The 17702-nt window shown below is 31.3% G+C and overlaps 1 protein-coding gene across 1 annotated transcript in view; it reads left to right on the top strand.

Annotated features, from left to right (window-relative positions):
* Window positions 1-6170, top strand: part of LOC128863370 (protein Star) — a 121023-nt gene extending 114853 nt beyond the window's left edge. The window contains exon 5 of the mRNA XM_054102496.1: window positions 59-6170. Coding sequence (XP_053958471.1) covers window positions 59-277 — 219 coding nt within the window. The 3' untranslated portion in view covers window positions 278-6170. The remainder of the gene's footprint in view (window positions 1-58) is intronic.
* The last annotated feature ends 11532 nt before the right edge of the window (window positions 6171-17702 follow it).

Here is a 17702-nt window from a genome sequence, read left to right as displayed (position 1 = left end):
ATTACAATTAATTTCGTTTTTTTAATATAATTAAATGATTTTCCTTTCGTCCACTTAGATCCTCGAAACGTTACCCTTCGATCGGGTACAAATCGAAGTGATATCCATACACTTGTCGGAGGACATCGCACGAGGCTATGTAGATGCGCTAACAGAGTTCCTAGCGAGTAAATCATACAAATTACAAAAGACTTTCGGTCGCAACTACTTCTATCAACGAAACAAATCGACGAGTCGAACACGAAAGAAAGATATCCTGCTACTGAAAACACCTTAATTAGCAGTAGCAGCAGCAGCAGCAGCTGTGGTTGTTGGTGATGGAGATGCTGCTGTGAACGAACCAATGAAAGGGGGGAATGCTGCCAAGAATGCTGTTGCCGCCGCTGCTAATGCTAAAACAAAGCTATTACTTTAACTCTTCTAAGTGTAAGAATTTATTTAATATCCACGCGAGATTTGCTGCGAATTTATGAAACGAAGAAACTACAAAGCAGCAAAAAGACTATACTCGAAATCTTTTAGTATCCCTTAAGTAAGCAAATAATTATAGCAAAAGTCAGATGCGTGCGCGCGGAGTAAAAATATTGTAAACGATTGAAACGTGTTTTGGCAGCTGCTAACACACAAAATTTGCATAGCACATAATTTAGAGGGAGGGTACGCAGATGAAAGGCATAAATCTAAATCTTAGATATAGAATTAAAATATTAAACGAATAATTACAATTACATGCGCACGCAGGCGCGCTAAGAACGGAGTGAAGAGCAAACAAAATTTCCTTAAACAAAATAGCTATAAAAAAAGAAGAATACTTCCCACTCTAGCTTCACTATATACGTCACACTTTAGGGTCTGTCGTGAAGAACGAATTCTTTGAAAAATAAATGTTTTTGTGCACGCTTTTTCGCCTGCCTTCACTTTGCTGCGTACTTTGTCGTGAATTCATAATTATCATTGTTTCGGAAAAATCATCAAAGTTACAAGCATTTTTTGTTGTGTTTTTCAATCATTATTACCATTATTTTTTAATACTTACTTTATAAGCTACAAAATATAGCAAACAAACAAAGAATGCAAACGCAAAAACCCAGCAACGAAAATTACAAAAAAAAAAAATAAATAAATAAATAAAAAACGAAGTAAAGAGATTTGTAAGAATTTCAAATTGTCGCTGTTGTATAAATATTAAAATTAATTTATATTACTACATACAAACTTAGTTTATTTTGCACACTTAGTTTAGTTTATTATTAATTTAAATGAAAGAAAATGCTTTATTGTACTTTAAATTATTGCCTAAACGAGTTAAATTGTCGAGAAGTGAACAAAAGTGAATATGTGAATGAGTCTAAATATTTTTTTTATTATAGAAAGAAGTTAGCGCCGCATCTCAGCTGTTGCTAGTTGGTATACAAAGAAATATTGAATATACATAAATGTAGTCATAGTAATGCAAAATTGATAATTAAATGTTAAAATAGAAATTATATAACTGAAATAATATATACATATATACATACATACATAAATATCGTAATGCTAAACACAACCACATAACTGACTGTTTAATATTAGTACATGAAATTAATTATTGTTTATGGAGCAGCTAAGAAACATTTCTTCTACATACTACAAAAAAAAACAAAAAAAAAAAACGCTGAGCCGCAAAACTATGGGGAAATGTATGTTTTTTTTATTATTTCAATATAGCAACTACAACTCACATTGAAAATTGTTTATGGCGTAAAAATATGTCGGCCGAGCGCCTATCTCTGGGCTCTGCTCGCTTGACGAAAAATTTGCATGTAGATAAAAGCAACAACAAAATTAGCGAACAAGATTCATATCTAGCAAAAAAAATTAAATTCCTAACGTTTGGCGAAACGAAGAAGCCGAAGCCAATTGTAATTTCTTCTATACACAATTTTCTGTTCTTTTTTTTTGTTTTTGTTTTTTTGGTGACAAAATATTTGAGTTTTGCCTTTCATGGGGGGAGGATGTTTACGTGGTGTTCCCAAACGCAGCACACAACCAGATATCCTGGGTTGCTTCACTTTCTCACATTAGCTCGCTCTCAAACGGATGTTCGGGAGCTACCCAGAGGATACTTTGAAGTTGTGAGCTGCTTGAACCTGGCTACTCTCAAGTGAATGGCAAATCAGGGACTGTTCCCACTTGCGTGGACTTCCTCCATGCAGTCGAAAAATGTACAATTGCTCTATGTAGGCAGCCATTCACCACATTCAGTCTTATGATAGTTAAATTGGTCACTGTTAAACATGGTTCAAAAATATTTAATTTTTGTAGTTTTTTTGGTCCTTTTTTGTTTTTTTATGTTAAATTTTTTTATTTTTTTTTTGTATTTTTTAAATTTTTGTTAAATTTATTTAGTTCTTTTTTGTTTTTGTTTTTTTTTGTAAACTTTTTTTGTGTTTTTTCATTTTTTTTGTTAATTTTCTTTTTGTATTTTTTTTGTTTTGTTTTTGGTTGTTTTTCTTTATATTGGCTTTCTTTTCCTATATTTAATTATATTTTCAGTTAACTTTAAAATACAACCAACTTACAGCTATGGCTACTGTGGCTTTCAGCTAGACCTGATTTATAAGCTCCTTATTTAGCGATTTAATATTTATAGCAAAACACATGTTGTATAACCAAAAGCGCATTTCCAATACATGTTGTAGGAATTATGTTAAAAAAACAAATCCATTTCCTCCATAGAATTGCAGCTCAGCCTGAAAATATATACAAACGCCGCACACGATCCGTAATATAGTCTATAGTTGAAAACTTGGCAGCTACAAACCAGGACCGCTTGATAAACTCGAAGAGACTTTCCAGCCAACAGCGAATATGCGAAATGAAAAGAAAAAACAAAAAACAATAAACTTTTGAGATAATGCATCATCGGATACAAAGTAAAGTAAAAAAAATGAACACAAAAACTTTGTTTAGAAATCGAAGAAAAATAGCCGTAAAAGGACGCTGGCAAAAAGCACTGAAAAGAAGTTAAAAAAAAAGTAAAGGCACCATCAACAGCAACAGTATTAAAGTAAAATGTAATTTTCACTATGGAAATTGCAAAAATTTAGTGAATTTACACCAAAAAAAAAAGTTTACTTAAACTAAAAAATAAATACATCATGGAAATCTATTATATGTACTGCAAACGTAGTAGCAGGAAAATTGTGGTGAACTCATTTTGCTAAACATCTCTCCTATGCTGATAACTGATGCATGCAACAAAAATTGTCAGGTTTCTTGAAAGCATCATTGAAATTAAAAAACCACAAATTTTTTTTTTTTGGAATTTTCTTTTGAAATTGAAGAATGCACGGACCTTCAACGGTTTATATGCAAATATAATTAAACTAAATAGAATTCCAAAATAATTAAATTTAAAGAAAATTCAAATATAATTAAATAAAAAAAAATCAAACATAATTAAATTAAAAAACTTTACTTTTCCTTTTGAAACCGTAGATTCACCTTCAACATTTCATTAAAATTCGAAAAAATTAATTTTTCTTTGAAATTTCTATTAAAAACGCAGAGTGCACGGGCCGTCAATGTTTCATTTAAATTCAAATATAATTAAATTTAAAAAAACTCAAATTTAATTAAATTAAATTCAAACATAATTAAATAAAAAAATTTAAATTGAACTAATTTAAATAAAATTCAAACATAATTTGATTAAATAAAATTCAAAAATTATATTTTTCCTTTTGAAATCGCAAAGGCAAATTCAAAATAATTAAATAAAATTCTAAAATTTTGCTTTTTCTTTTCGAGAATGGCTGAGTTCCTCAGGCTTTCAACATTTCATTCAAATTCGAAAAAATTAATTTTTCTTTGAAATTTCTATTAAAAACGCAGAGTGCACGGACCGTCAATGTTTCATTTAAATTCAAATATAATTAAATTAAATAAAATTCACATAAAATTAAATAAAATAAAATTCTAAAATTCTAAAATTTTATTTTTCCTTTTGAAATTGCGGGTGTAAAGGCCTCAACGTTTCATTAAAATTCAAAATAATTAAATAAAATTCAAAAATTAAGCCTTTTCTTTTCGAGAATGGCTGAGTTGCTCAGGCCTTCAGAGTTTCTTAAATTTATATTACTTGTTGGCGTGGCAACGCGCGCCGGGTACAGCTAGTATTTTATGAATTAGAGTACTTTTAATAAGATTAATGGAATGAGTAATTCAAAGTTGTATACTTCAACGGCAAACAATCTGATCTCCTTTGTTGCTGGAATAAATTAGTAAATTTCTTCATAAACAAAATTCCCCAAGGCTCTTTTTTAGTTGCATTTTTGCCTCTGTCTTGTTGCTTTTTTTTGCAGTCATCGCTTTACCTATGCCAATGGTTTTCTTGTGCGCTTTTTAAATTCCCCAATTTACAAATGCTTTTGCACACGTTTCATGAACTCGCTTCGTGGTGAGTGGTTCAAGTGCTACACTTATGTTTCTTACTACTATTATTTTCCGCTTTTATCTTAGTTTTTGGATATTCGTATATAAAACAATTCATGCGAAACACCGTTGTAAACTTGTATTTTTCTACTTCGCAGTCGGTAGTAACTTTTTCTTCCCCTGCATATTAATATCATTACTTTATTTCTTGTTGCTATTGTATTGATTGCGAAATGCTCACTGCGCGATTGTAATCATACCGTATGTAAAAAATGATGCTGGGATTGGGAAAAAGTGTTAGAAAGTAATCAAAGTGTAGCCTGTCAAAAATTCTGCCTTTTTCGGTGGAGATCAGCAGCGCACGTTCATGTGAGGCGGGAATATTGAAGCTTTGAATAATCAATTTAATGATGTGGTCGTAACAATTGGTCTGCTCATAGTGGACGATAGAAAAACGTTTACGATAGCAAACTTTTTAAAACACCTCCTTCAACCATTTTTCTTGAAATATAAAAAAAAAACAGTTAATTTACAATAATTTTTTTTCACTTGCAATTTCTCTTGGCTGTTCCATAAATACAGCTGCACTCCGCGTCCTTTCACTTTAACGGCTCGATTTGTTTTGAATGAAACTGCAAATACCGGCACACACTTTTCACAGTTCAAATTAGTTTTTCTATATCGTTATAATGCGCCGAAAAGAGACAACCGTCATAAGAAGTGTGGCACCAACTTTACTTTCTCTAATGGTGCGCCAATGCCTCATAACTAAACACAAATTCCAAGTTTTCTTTTCACTGCATACAAAAATCTCCATTGCAGCAATACTTTAATTTGCATGTCTAAATTCAGTTGAAAGGCATTTGAAAAAGTAATAACTAAAATATCAGCTGTAGCGGCGAAAAGTTTGACTTTCCTGCAGAAATGAAATCTCGAAAAATTAGAGTTAAATTGAAAAAAAGTGCAAGCGCGTCTCAACTACTGAATAGCACACACTAACACACATATAAATCTACAAAAAGCAACCACAACCAAATCAAGGAAATATTTTTTTTTTTATTTACAAAAAAAAAACGAATAGAATATAACATCACATAACTCAAAAGCCTCACACACACTCATGCAACTCGTTATTTCTATATATATTGAGATATATATAAAATAGATATAAATATACATAAAAAATACGTTAATGCTAGTTTTAAAATGAACAGCTGCTAATTAAAGATTAATTAATAATAAAAAAAATTAAATGTAGTAAATTGTTTATGTTTTTTTTTGTTTGTTTGTTTCAACTTTTGCTGCTGCAACCAAGCGTACGATAGTATTTATTATTAATGCGTTAGTTTATTATCATCGACATTAAATTGACATTCAAATTAACATTACCATTATCAGTATCTCATTAACAAGTAGAGTAAATAAAAATAAATACGTAAAAGGTAAAAAAATTAAAAAATAAATAAATAAAAAGTTAAAATAATAAAATAAATAAAAAATAAGTAAATAAAGTAAATCAATAAAAAAATTTAAATAAATAAATAAAAAATTAAAACAAATAAAAAAAAATAAAGTATATTAAATCAATCAAAAAATAAATAAAAGAGTAAAAATAAATAAATAAAAAACTAAAATAAATGAATAAATAAAAATAAAAACGAATCAAAAATGTAATCCAGGAGAAGAAAACAAACACAAAAAAACAAAAAAAAAAAAAAAACACAACCAAGCATTATTACATACCTATAAACGTTCATGTTCAATAATTAATTATTGTATTAATGCTAATTATTATTATTGTAATTGTATACATAAACACACACACATATACATGCATATATGCTAATTAAATTCACACATACTTATATATGAATAGCTGGTAAATTGTGTAGAGCGTGAGCAGAATTGCTAAATGTATTAAAAGTGAAAATAATAAAGAAAAAAAATCATCTATAAGCAAATAGAATAACAACAATAAAGTGACAAAAATTGTCTAAAAAATGATTACAAATAATTAAAGCAAAGAAAAAATTTAACTAATTACTGTTTTTGTTCGTCACTAAAGCGCTACTAGTATTTATATCTGTATGTGTTTTTTTTCTTCCCATTTTTTTGTTTTTTCTTTCATACTTTAAGGATGTGCTAATAAAAATTTTGTAATATGTACTAAAATTGTGCAGACATAAATAAAAGCAGTTGTGGTGTTTTTTATGACGTAGTCTATATTTTGTGCGGAAATCTTATAAACAAAAAACACTTTTGCTATGTTTGTAAAAAATGCGAGCAAACACAATGTGAGACAGGCAATTTTGAAGGTGCCTTAGCGGATCTATTTTCTCGGTATTTTTGTTTTTTTTTTCTTGTTCGACAAGACCCAGCCTGGCGTTGGTTTCGTTAATCTATTTTGCTTTCTGGCAGGGTAGATGATTAGTCTGCCGCTACCAGATTCTCGGTATAAACAAATAAATAATTGCCGCGTACTCTTCTGCTAGATATTTGGCCGAGCGCCTCCTCCTATTTGTGGCGTATGTCTCGATGCTATTGCACAATTGGAAATTTTCTCGGTATAGCCCGAGTTTATTATTGCCACTTCCTAAATATCTCAATATTTCATAAATATTACATTATTTCATTTTTTCTCATTTTTTGTCATTTTTATAGGAAACTAACAAAACTTGTGCCTTCCCCTTCAAGAAGAAAAAAAAACAAAACAAAAATTTGAAATACTGTAGTGAGCCTAAACGATGCTTTGCAAAGCATTGGTAAAGCAACTAGCGCAGCAAATATTTATTTGTATGTGAAACCTGCCTGCCAGATGTTGCATATTTCTAGGCACATTATCTTAAAATAAAGGGTGGCTAAGTTTCAAGGGCCGGTGTTGATTTTGAAGAAAATCCTTTTTTTTTTAAGAAATTATTGTAATTTCTCTTTATTATGATAATATTGGCATGGCTCAATTACGTATGAAACAAAATATCGGCCAAATGGCCGCTGCGGCCTCGGCCGCACACCTCCATTCGATGGTCCGAATTTTCGATGACGCTGAGGCATAATTAAGGTTCTATACCGTTAATGTGCCGAATTATCTCATCCTTTAGCTCTTGAATTGTTACTGGCTTATCGACGAACACCTTTTCTTTGAAATAACCTCAAAGAAAGAAGTCCAACGGTGTCAAATCACATGATCTTGGCGGTCAATTGACATCGCCGCGACGTGAGATTATTCGGCCATCAAATTTGCGGCGCAAAAGAGCCATTGTTTCGTTAGCTGTGTGACAAGTGGCATTGTCCTGTTGAAACCACATATCGTCCACATCCATATCTTCCAATTCCTTAATCAGTTCGTTATCATCTCACGATAGTGAACACTATTCACAGTAACTGCCTGATCGGCCTCATTTTGGAAAAAATACGGCCCAATGATGCCGCCGGCCCATAAACCGCACCAAACAGTCACTCTTTGTGGGTGCATTGTTTTTTCGGCAATTACTCTTGGACTTCGCCCAAATGAGGCAATTCTGCTTATTGACGAATCCACTAAGGTGAAAATGTGCTTCATCACTGAAGATGATTTTCTTCGAAAATTGGTCATTCACTGTTGCCATTTCCTGCCACCATTCTGACCATGGACGACGCTTGAAACGGTTAGGAGACCTTAGTTCTTGACTCAGTTGCACCTTGTAAGGGTATAAATGTAAGTCTTTATGCAAAATGGACGGCTCTTCAACCACACTATCGCGAACAGCAGCAATATTTTCTGCAGTACGAGCTGTACGAGCATGCACTGGTGTTTTCATATCTCCTACAGACCCGGTGTGCTGAAACTTTTGCACAATTTTCCCGATTGTAGGCACATTTGGACGATTAAATTCACCGAAAAAATCACGAAGTGCGCGATATGCATTTTGATTTGAACGCCCGTTTTCATAATATGCCTGAATAACTTTAACGCATTGCTCGATTGTGTATCTTTCCAGGGTTCAAATTGAGTTAGTCTTGAATTGAAAAATGTCAAATGAAATCTAGAAAAAACTTGACTTTTAGGTGGGGTTCACATTCAACATCGGCCCTTGAAATTTAACCACCCTTTATGTTTTCGCAAATCATATATATAAAAAATTTTAGACACCTATTTTTGCGTCAATAAATATTACTAATAACATTTTGTAGTAGCACTTCAATATAAACCCGGAATTCCTTGCGCTCGCATTTTTTATAAATGTAAAGTTGGATTCATATTTTGCTCTGTCGTTTTGGCAAAATTCTGTAACATTTAAAAGCCTATGTAGCCTCGAACAACCAGCTTGCTTTGCACTTACCCTCACATACGAAAAAAAAATTCAAAACAAAGGAAACGAACTTTGTAAAATTGCAGTTACTCTTGCCCAAATGTCAAAAACAAAAACTAAAAATTAAAAAACAGAAATTTAAAAAAATATAAAAAAAAACCCCCAGTGATTAAATATGACAGTGATAACCAATATAAGTCACACATAGTTTTGAAATTAAAGATATTGAAAAACTACATTTTTTGTGGTTTGCTGCATTTATTTGCTAAAAAATAAAGTACATTTTTAATTGAATTTGTAACTAATTTTCTACACTTGAAAAGCGAAAGAATATTTTCTTGAATGAAAATTAACTTTTGTTGAGAGAAAATGGAATCACCCGATTTTTTCGTTTAATGTAAATGCAAAGGAAGAATTAGGAAGCAGGTGCCAGAAGAAATTTGAAAAAATAAAAAAATAAATTAAAAACGAACAGTGAGAAATTCAATTTCAAAATCTATAGAATCAATAGAAAATAATTTTTTAATTCGAGAAAATGGAAAATCGTCGGAAAAAGTTTTCATTTAATGCAAATGCAAGGGAAAAATTAGGAAGAAAGAAATAAGTGCGACTAGACCTTTGAAAAAATTAAAATTGAAGTAAAAATAAATTTCAATAACCAATAGAAAAACTCAGGTTTTAGGAGTTTTACTTAAGAGAAAGTTTAAGTTGTCAAAAAATCAGTTACCTAAATTAATAAAAAATAAAATTATGGTAAGCAACAACATAAAAAAACCGATTATAGAAATGATCATCAAATAATATAGAAAAGTTGTTTCTAATAGCGTTCGCTCCTCGGCAAGTAATGGCAAATCTTCGATTGTATTTCTGCCATGAAAAAGCTCATCATCAAAAACCAACTGCCGTTCGAAGGCGGCATAAAACTAAAGATCCGTCCATTTGTAGCAAAAACACCATTTCGTGCACCTCAAATAGGCGGAGGAGAAGCTCTGCCAAATAAACAAAGTGTGTAAGCACCAATGCGCAATTTGTTTGTAAAACCATTTTGAAAAACCAGAAATGGTAAAAAAGTCCGAAATAGTAAATGCCGTCTAATCTCTCCTAACGGACACCTCTCTTAAGCGAGCAACTCCCATAAGTGGGCACTTTTTCAGTACATACCACAAATCCTTAAGAATGAATAAAAAAAAGAAAAATGCTCCTGACATATTTATAACGTTTTTTACACTTTTCTCAGTGTCTTACGGACATTTTTTTTCAGTACATACCATGAATCTTAAGGATTTTTTTAAGCCTTTTTCTCTCCCTCCCATAACAGATTATAGACTTGTTTACTCTTTTTTTTTACACTTTTCTTATAAGCGACCACCTCCCGTAAACGTACAAATTTTTCAGTCCCTTAGGTGCCCGCTTAAGGGGGAGAGTACACTGTAGTTGAATAAGTTTCAAAATATAAAGCGGCTTAACGTTTTCGTCTTTTGTCACGTAAAATGTAAATAATTCATTCAATACTAGCTGCGCTTTCGAACACTTCACAGTTTTTGTATAAAATCTCTCAGTCTCGGTAAATAGAATTGGTTAAAATAAAATAATCGGCGCGTACTCTTCTGTTAGGTGCTCCGAGCTTCTCCTCCTATTTGTTGTGTGTTGAAGTCTTGGTGTTGTTCCACAAATGAAGGCACGATTTTAAGCCGATTCCGAACGGCAAATGGGTTTTTATGAAGAGTTTTTTCATGGCAGAACTACACTCGAGGGTTTGCCATTGCCTGCCAAGGGGCGACGGCTTTTGGAAAAAACTTTTTTTTTCATCATTTTGCTGTTTCATGCCCAGAGATTCGAACCTACACTTTCTCGTATGCTAGTCATGCACCCATTCGGCTACGGCGGCCGAATTGATTATACACTGAAAAATTGGTTCAACATCAAATTTAGTTCATTTAGCTGCCGAAAAATATGCTATATTTGGAGCGTTTCAAGAGCATTACTTTTGTACTTTTGTATTTGAAAAACTAGCGAATCCCTTTAGGATCTTTTAGGCGCACCCATAATCTCTTTGGCGTTTTTGAGAATATAGGTTTGACAGAATTGGCTTAGATGTGGTTTTCAAGCACTTTTGAGATATTTTTTTGCTTGTTTTTTATTCCTTGATAAATAATAAATGTAGATGACATTATCAATTGAAAATAATAATTGTGGTGGTACTGGTATTGAAGTAAAAAATTAAAATTTCAAATAAAATTTTTTCTTTGTAATTTTTTTCTTAAGTGTTTTGTTTTGTAGATGGTATTTACTAAATTGAAAATAATATTGTAACTAGTTGTGGTACTGGTATTGAATTAAAACAAAAATTTAATTTTCTTTAAATTAAATTTAGAAAAAAAATTAAACTTTAAATGAAACTAAATTTTTTTAAATTAAATTTAGAAAAAAAATTTAATTTTTTTTTAATTAAAAAAAAATTTTTTTGTAATGTTTTTCTTAATTCTTTTGTTTCATTTACTCAATTGAAAATAATAGTTGTGGTACTGGTATTGAATTAAAAAAAATTTATAAAATTTAAATTTAAATTTTTTTTAATTAAATTAAAAAAAAATTTAGTCTTTTTTAAAATTTTTTTTTGTAATATTTTTCTTAATTTTTTTATTTAATTTACTCAATTGAAAATAATATGATATTGTGGTACTGATATTGAAGTAAAAAAAAAATAACTTTTTTTTAAATAAAAAAAAAAATTAAAAAAAAAATTAAAAAAGAATAATTCTTTTTTAAATTAAATTTTTTTTAAATTAAATTTCAAAAAAACATTAAATTTTTGTTTTTAAGTTTTTTTTTTGTAATGTTTTTCTTCATTTTTTTGTTTCATTTACTCAATTGAAAATAATAGTTGTGGTATTTGAATTAAAAAAAATTAATTTTTTTTTTAATTTTTTGTTTTGAAAATAAAAGTTGTTGTGAAATTTAATTTAGTTGTGGTACTGATATTGAAGTAAAAAAAAAAATATTTAAAAAAATATTAAATTTTTTTTTAAATTTTGTTTTGTAATGTTTTCCTTATTTTTTTTCATTTACTCAATTGAAAATAATATGATAGTTGTGGTACTGATTTTGAAGTAAAAAAAATTAAAATTTCTTTATTACATTTATTTTTTTATTGCTTTTTTCAAATTTTTTTCTTAATTTTTTTTTCTTTTGCAGATGGCATTTACTCAATTGATAATAATAATTGTGGTACTGCTGGCACTGAGTAACAAATTTATGTATTTTTTCTAAATTTTTCTCTTTGCATTTACAACTCCGAAGCATGTAAAGCAAGCTCTTAGTTGGCACTTTAGGCACTTCTAAAATAAGCATAAAGATATCACTACGTATATAATTTTTTTATTAGTCCAATGTTTTTCGCTCACTACTATTATTGATATTTTTTACATAGTTTTCATACATCTATAAATTTATAAATACTTTGCTCTAGCTTTAAGTTTAGCGTAAATGTATAATATTTTTTGTAATTAAGTGTATACGCGTCTAACTGTAAACTTGCGCTACTTCGAATCACATCTCGTCATTTCACGTATTTTTTCGCATACGTTTTTGTTTTTTTTTCGTGAACCATAACTTGCTCGACAAACAACGAATTTTTAAATTGATTTTTCTTTAAAAGCGAACTTTATTATACACACTCATACATACATACATGTGTTCCTCCATCCGCCCATTCTGCAAATGTCAAAACTGCATACACTATAGGTAATAAAAATAAAAGTAAAAAAATTAATTTGCAAAACGACAAAAAAAATAAATTTTCAAATAAAAAAAAAGAAAAAAAGAAACAACAAAATTAAATGAATTATTGCCATTTAAGAAGAAAATATATTATAATATTATTGAAAATATTCGAGAACAAAAATATGTTTATCAAACATGCAGACTAAACCGTTGGCCGCCTTAAATATGGTACATATTTACACTGGTAAACTATAAAATGCGATATATATGAAAAATTATAAAAAAGATAAAATAAAAAATAGAGGATATACATATGTAACAGAAAATATTAAGTATTTCCAATTGTTGTTAACATCGGCGCACGTGCGATTGCCCCGACCCAGCCCTTGTACTTGCACATATTTGTTTTAGCTAATTTAATTTAATTTTCCCTTGTCTATAACTCTTTTCCTAAGTAATTTCTTTATAAGTTTGCTCTATTTTTCATTTTTTTTAATTTAATTTTTTTATATTTTTTGAATTTTTTTTTTCCTCTTTTCTCTTTTTTCATTAACTCTCAACGAAAATCTGTAATCCTCGCTTTAAAAACCATTTATATACATAAATACACCATATAAATAAATTTACATTTAGTTATCGCTTAAGTTAAAAGAAGTAAATAAATTTTAATGAGAAGCTAGCACTACAACAGCTACAACAACGATACGTGCATACTGCATTAAACAAAGATTGAAAAATTTATAATTTAAATATTACAAATAAAAATCGTAATTCCAAAAATAAAATAAAAAAAACCTATTGCAAAATAGTAAAAAAATATATATATTTTTGTTTCTTATTTCAACACTAATTTGGTGTGTCTTTTTCTATTGACGACTTATTTTATATCTACACCGGGCAGCTGTAATATTCGATTTTTGTTATATGACCTTAAATTTAAAATTTTTTTAAATAAAATTTTAAAAAAGTAATTTTTTCGATAGGAGTTTGACATATTTTTCCATTGATGACTTTTATTTTATGTGTATATTATTTTCTTTTTGCACAGAAGCACAATAAATAAGAACAAAAAGAAAACGCCAGCTGAGGAACCGCTTCAAACTGCCTTATGTGTTGGGTTGGTAACTAAGTAATTCCGGATTTTGTTCAGAAAATCAAAGACAATACGTCTGCAAAAATAGAAATTCAACTGAATCCATCTATGAGTGAAATCCGTAATTACTTAGTTGCCAACCCAATACGCAAACTCATAGCTGATCAAATTAAAAGCGGATGCGTAAAAACAAAAGAAAATAAATTTGACCGAGATTAGTAGATGCCGCCTCCTCCCCCACACTCCAAAGTGGTCTAATTTCAATTGTTAAGCAATTAGAATAAAAGTCCAGTTTAAATAAATATTAAAAAAATTGATTTTTATTGAAGGAATTTTCGTTCGAGTCAAAGGAAAAATTCCGTTTGGAAGCATTTATATATATACTAGCAACCCGCCCAGCTTCGCACGGGTATAAAATATATACCCTATGTCACTCACTGAAAAAATGATTAAAATCGATCCAGTAGTTTTGGCTTATTCATTGCTGCCCGTGGCCCGCACGCGTTAAATTTGGAGTAAAACAATTCTCCTTTCTTTATAGCATGAAGATTTCCTGCTATCTTTGGGATATCTAAATTCATACCCTACATTTTTGCATATTAACTTTTTGCATTTTTACCTATGTATTTATTTTATTTTTACAACAATTACTATATTACAGAATGTCTTTATATACAACGTTCATAGCCTTCTTGTCACTAGACAATACAAACATGTTTTCTCTAGAGGTTACTCTTGAAAGAGCGACATACAGTTGGCCATGTGAAAAACAGTCAACACTCAAATCTAAGCCTGCCTCGTTGAAGGTTTGACCCTGAGATTTATTTATGGTCATTGCAAAAGATGTCTTTACCGGAAATTGTAAGCATTTAAATTGGAATGGTAGATCCGATGGTATCAGAGGGATTCGGGGAATCAATACATCTTCTCCGGTACCACATCCTGTGAGTATTGTGCACTCTATTATGAAAGTTTTCAGTGATTATACCAGCAAACGCGTGCCATTGCAAAGTTTAGGTGGACTTAGGTTTCTTAATAAAATAACAGGACAACCTATTTTCAGCTCCATTTTGTGAGGAGGGAGTCCAGACGGGTTCAACGAATTTAGAAATTCTGTAGGAAAATGAACAGCTTCTTCCAAATCGAGAACAGTATCGACCGAGTAGTATATTTTCGTCGGCGCATCAATCTTTGAAATAATCAAGTTATTTACTTTATCTACTTGTTCGTTAGTTGGTGACAGAATAGCTCTTTCTTTAAACCAAGATATTGTCTTATAACTTATGTTATCAATGTCTGGATAGACATTGTTGACTAACTCTTCGATGTTGTCTATCAAAACACAAAGGTTTTCTAGGTTAATCCTTCCCTCACTTTGTGTTAATTCTCCATTGCCAACTTTTAGCAGCATCTCTGGAAATAGCCTGTTTTCACGTGAAGATGACGAAATCCTCATATTAGTTTTAAGCTCTAATTTATTGACATACGACTAAAGGTGGGATCTTTTTAGCGAAGCATTTATTTCGTCAGCACGTGTTCCTCGAGTCACAACTGGTAGGATTTGACGGAAATCTCCTGAGAACAGAATTGTACATCCACCCATAAGTGCATTTTTGTTGCACAAATCGCGCATTGTCCTATCCAGTGCTTCCACAGACGTTTTGTTTGGCATGGTAGCTTCGTCCCAGACTATTAATGAGTAGTCACGCATCAATTTTCCTGTATTGCTCTGTCTAGAAACACTACAGACGCTGTTATCATCATCGGTGGCGATTTTCAGCGGGTGCTTGATTGTAGAGTGTGTGGTTCGGCCTCTTTCCAAAAGAGTAGCGGCAATGCCGGATGACGCAACAGCTAACGCAATTTTTCCGGTAGATCTCAATTACTAATTACTGATGTAATATCTTGAAAAATATTGTTTTTAATTATATGCTGTAAAGAGCCATATACATAGATCTATATGAAAACAACAATGTATTTAAGGTATTTAATTGGATAAGGATTAATGTTGTACCCATTTGTTGAAATCGCTTCGAAAATAAGCTATTAGTTGTCGTAAAAAGTAAATGACAAAAAATGTTATTGTATGGAATTGATAGCAAACTAAACGCGCTCCGAATCAATAAAAACTATTCAAAAACTGTATTTTAATTATGTGCGATTTACTAATATAGAACGTGAAAATAGCGTTTTATTTCGCTGTAAAATTGTATGTACATATAATTACATGGAATTCAGTACATACATAGATACATATGTACATACGTCCGAAATGAAATAATGCGAGCGATTCGTAAATAGATACATACATACGTCACCATACGATGTAATTCAACATTAATGAGGTGTGGTGAGATTATCGCTTAACGCGTGTTGCTTCATTCGGTTGACAGCGAACACACACACAAACAGCTTTTTTCGGAAAAAGAGCTGCTTTTGTTTAAACAATTTTGGTTAAATAACAAATAAATCAATTTTTTTTTTTTTGATGCAGAACGAAAGTAAATATTTCAAAGTTAAACTTCAAGAAAGTTTCATTTTAATTGGTTGATTCGTTTATGATTTATGGCCGTGAAAACAAAAAATTTATGTTTTTTTGCCACATTTTGACCGATTGCCACGCCCCCTTTATATATTTCTTCACATTATATAGATATAAACCTTCCTCTTCAATCAATCTATCTTTAAAAAAAAACCGCATCCAAATCCGTTGCGTAGTTTTAAAGATTTAAGCGTATAAGGGGACATAGGGACAGAAAAAGCGACTTTGTTTTATAATATGTAGTGATGTATATATAATTGGCGCGTAAACCCTTTTTGGGTGTTTGGCCGAGCTCCTCCTCCTATTTGTGGTGTGCGCCTTGATGTTGTTCCACAAATGGAGGGACGTACAGTTTCAAGCCGACTCCGAACGGCAGATATTTTTATGAGGAGCTTTTTTCATGGCAGAAATACACTTGGAGGTTTGCCATTGACTGCCGAGGGGCGACCGCTATTAGAAAAATGTTTTTCTTAATTTTTTGGTGTTTTCACCGAGATTCGAACCAACGCTCTCTCTGTGAATTCCGAATACGGCGGCCGCTGTTTGGAAGTATTTATTTTATGTATTTTTTACGTGCGTAAGTAAGTAAAAAAACCATGGTAATAAGCCCTTTATAGGGTGATCAATTTAGAGGTATCGGACTTTCAATTGAAATTAAGCAACAAAAATTTAAATTGCTTGGCCAATCGTTATTATTTTTGTATAGAACCTTTCATGACATTTATTTTTTAAAGATAATCCCTTTTACCCCCGGCAGGCAATGGCAAACCTCCGAGTGTATTTCTGCCATGAAAAAACTCCTCATAAAAACCATTTGTCGTTCGCAGTCGGCTCAAAACTGTAGGTCCCTCCACTTGGGAACCAACATCAAGACGCACTCCAAAAATAGGAGGAGGAGCTCGGCCCAACAAATATTTTTAATCTCGTATACACAATCTATACTACGCTGTGATCGTGGTCAAAGCATGTTGAAGCAGCTCAAACGGTGGCCAAACCAAGACCAACGGCCAGAAAGGTTCTACTCTGTATTTGGTTGGACTTATAAGTTCCTTCCGTATAACCAAACATTAAGTTAAAATCTCTATTGTCCACAACTGGATCGTTTGAAGCTAGCGATTGATCAGAAATGGACAGAATTGGCCAACAGAAGAGGTGTTGTGTTCCATCAGGACAACGCACGGCCACACACGTCTATAGTGATTCACCAAAAACATCGGGAACTTGATTGGGAAGTTTTAATGCATCCACCATATAGCCCCGACCTGGTAGAAAGCGATTACCACCCTTTTCTCACATTGCAAAACTTTCTGAGTGATAAGAAATTGGCAAAGACCAAGACTTCTATGAGAGAGACATTATGGAGCTACCTTTAAATTGGCAACAAACTATAAAGGGTGATCAATTTAGAGCAATCGGATTTGAGATTGAAATAAAACAGAAAAAATTCAAATTGATTTGGCAATCTTTATTATTTTTGTGTATAACCATTTATGACATTTATTTTTTGGTTATAATCCCTTTGAAATATTGACCGCAACTGCGCCGTAATTCGGCCATCGCTAAACACCAATTTCGAATAACTCGCTTTAGGACTTCGATCGGTGTCTCGTGAATAACTTTAGGAATGTTGGCTTCC

The sequence above is a fragment of the Anastrepha ludens genome, chromosome 5 (genome assembly GCF_028408465.1).
Source record: "Anastrepha ludens isolate Willacy chromosome 5, idAnaLude1.1, whole genome shotgun sequence".
Classification (NCBI taxonomy): Eukaryota; Metazoa; Arthropoda; class Insecta; order Diptera; family Tephritidae; genus Anastrepha; species Anastrepha ludens.
The sequence above is the reverse complement of the archived record's forward strand: the minus strand, read 5'-3'. Positions and strand labels throughout refer to the sequence as shown.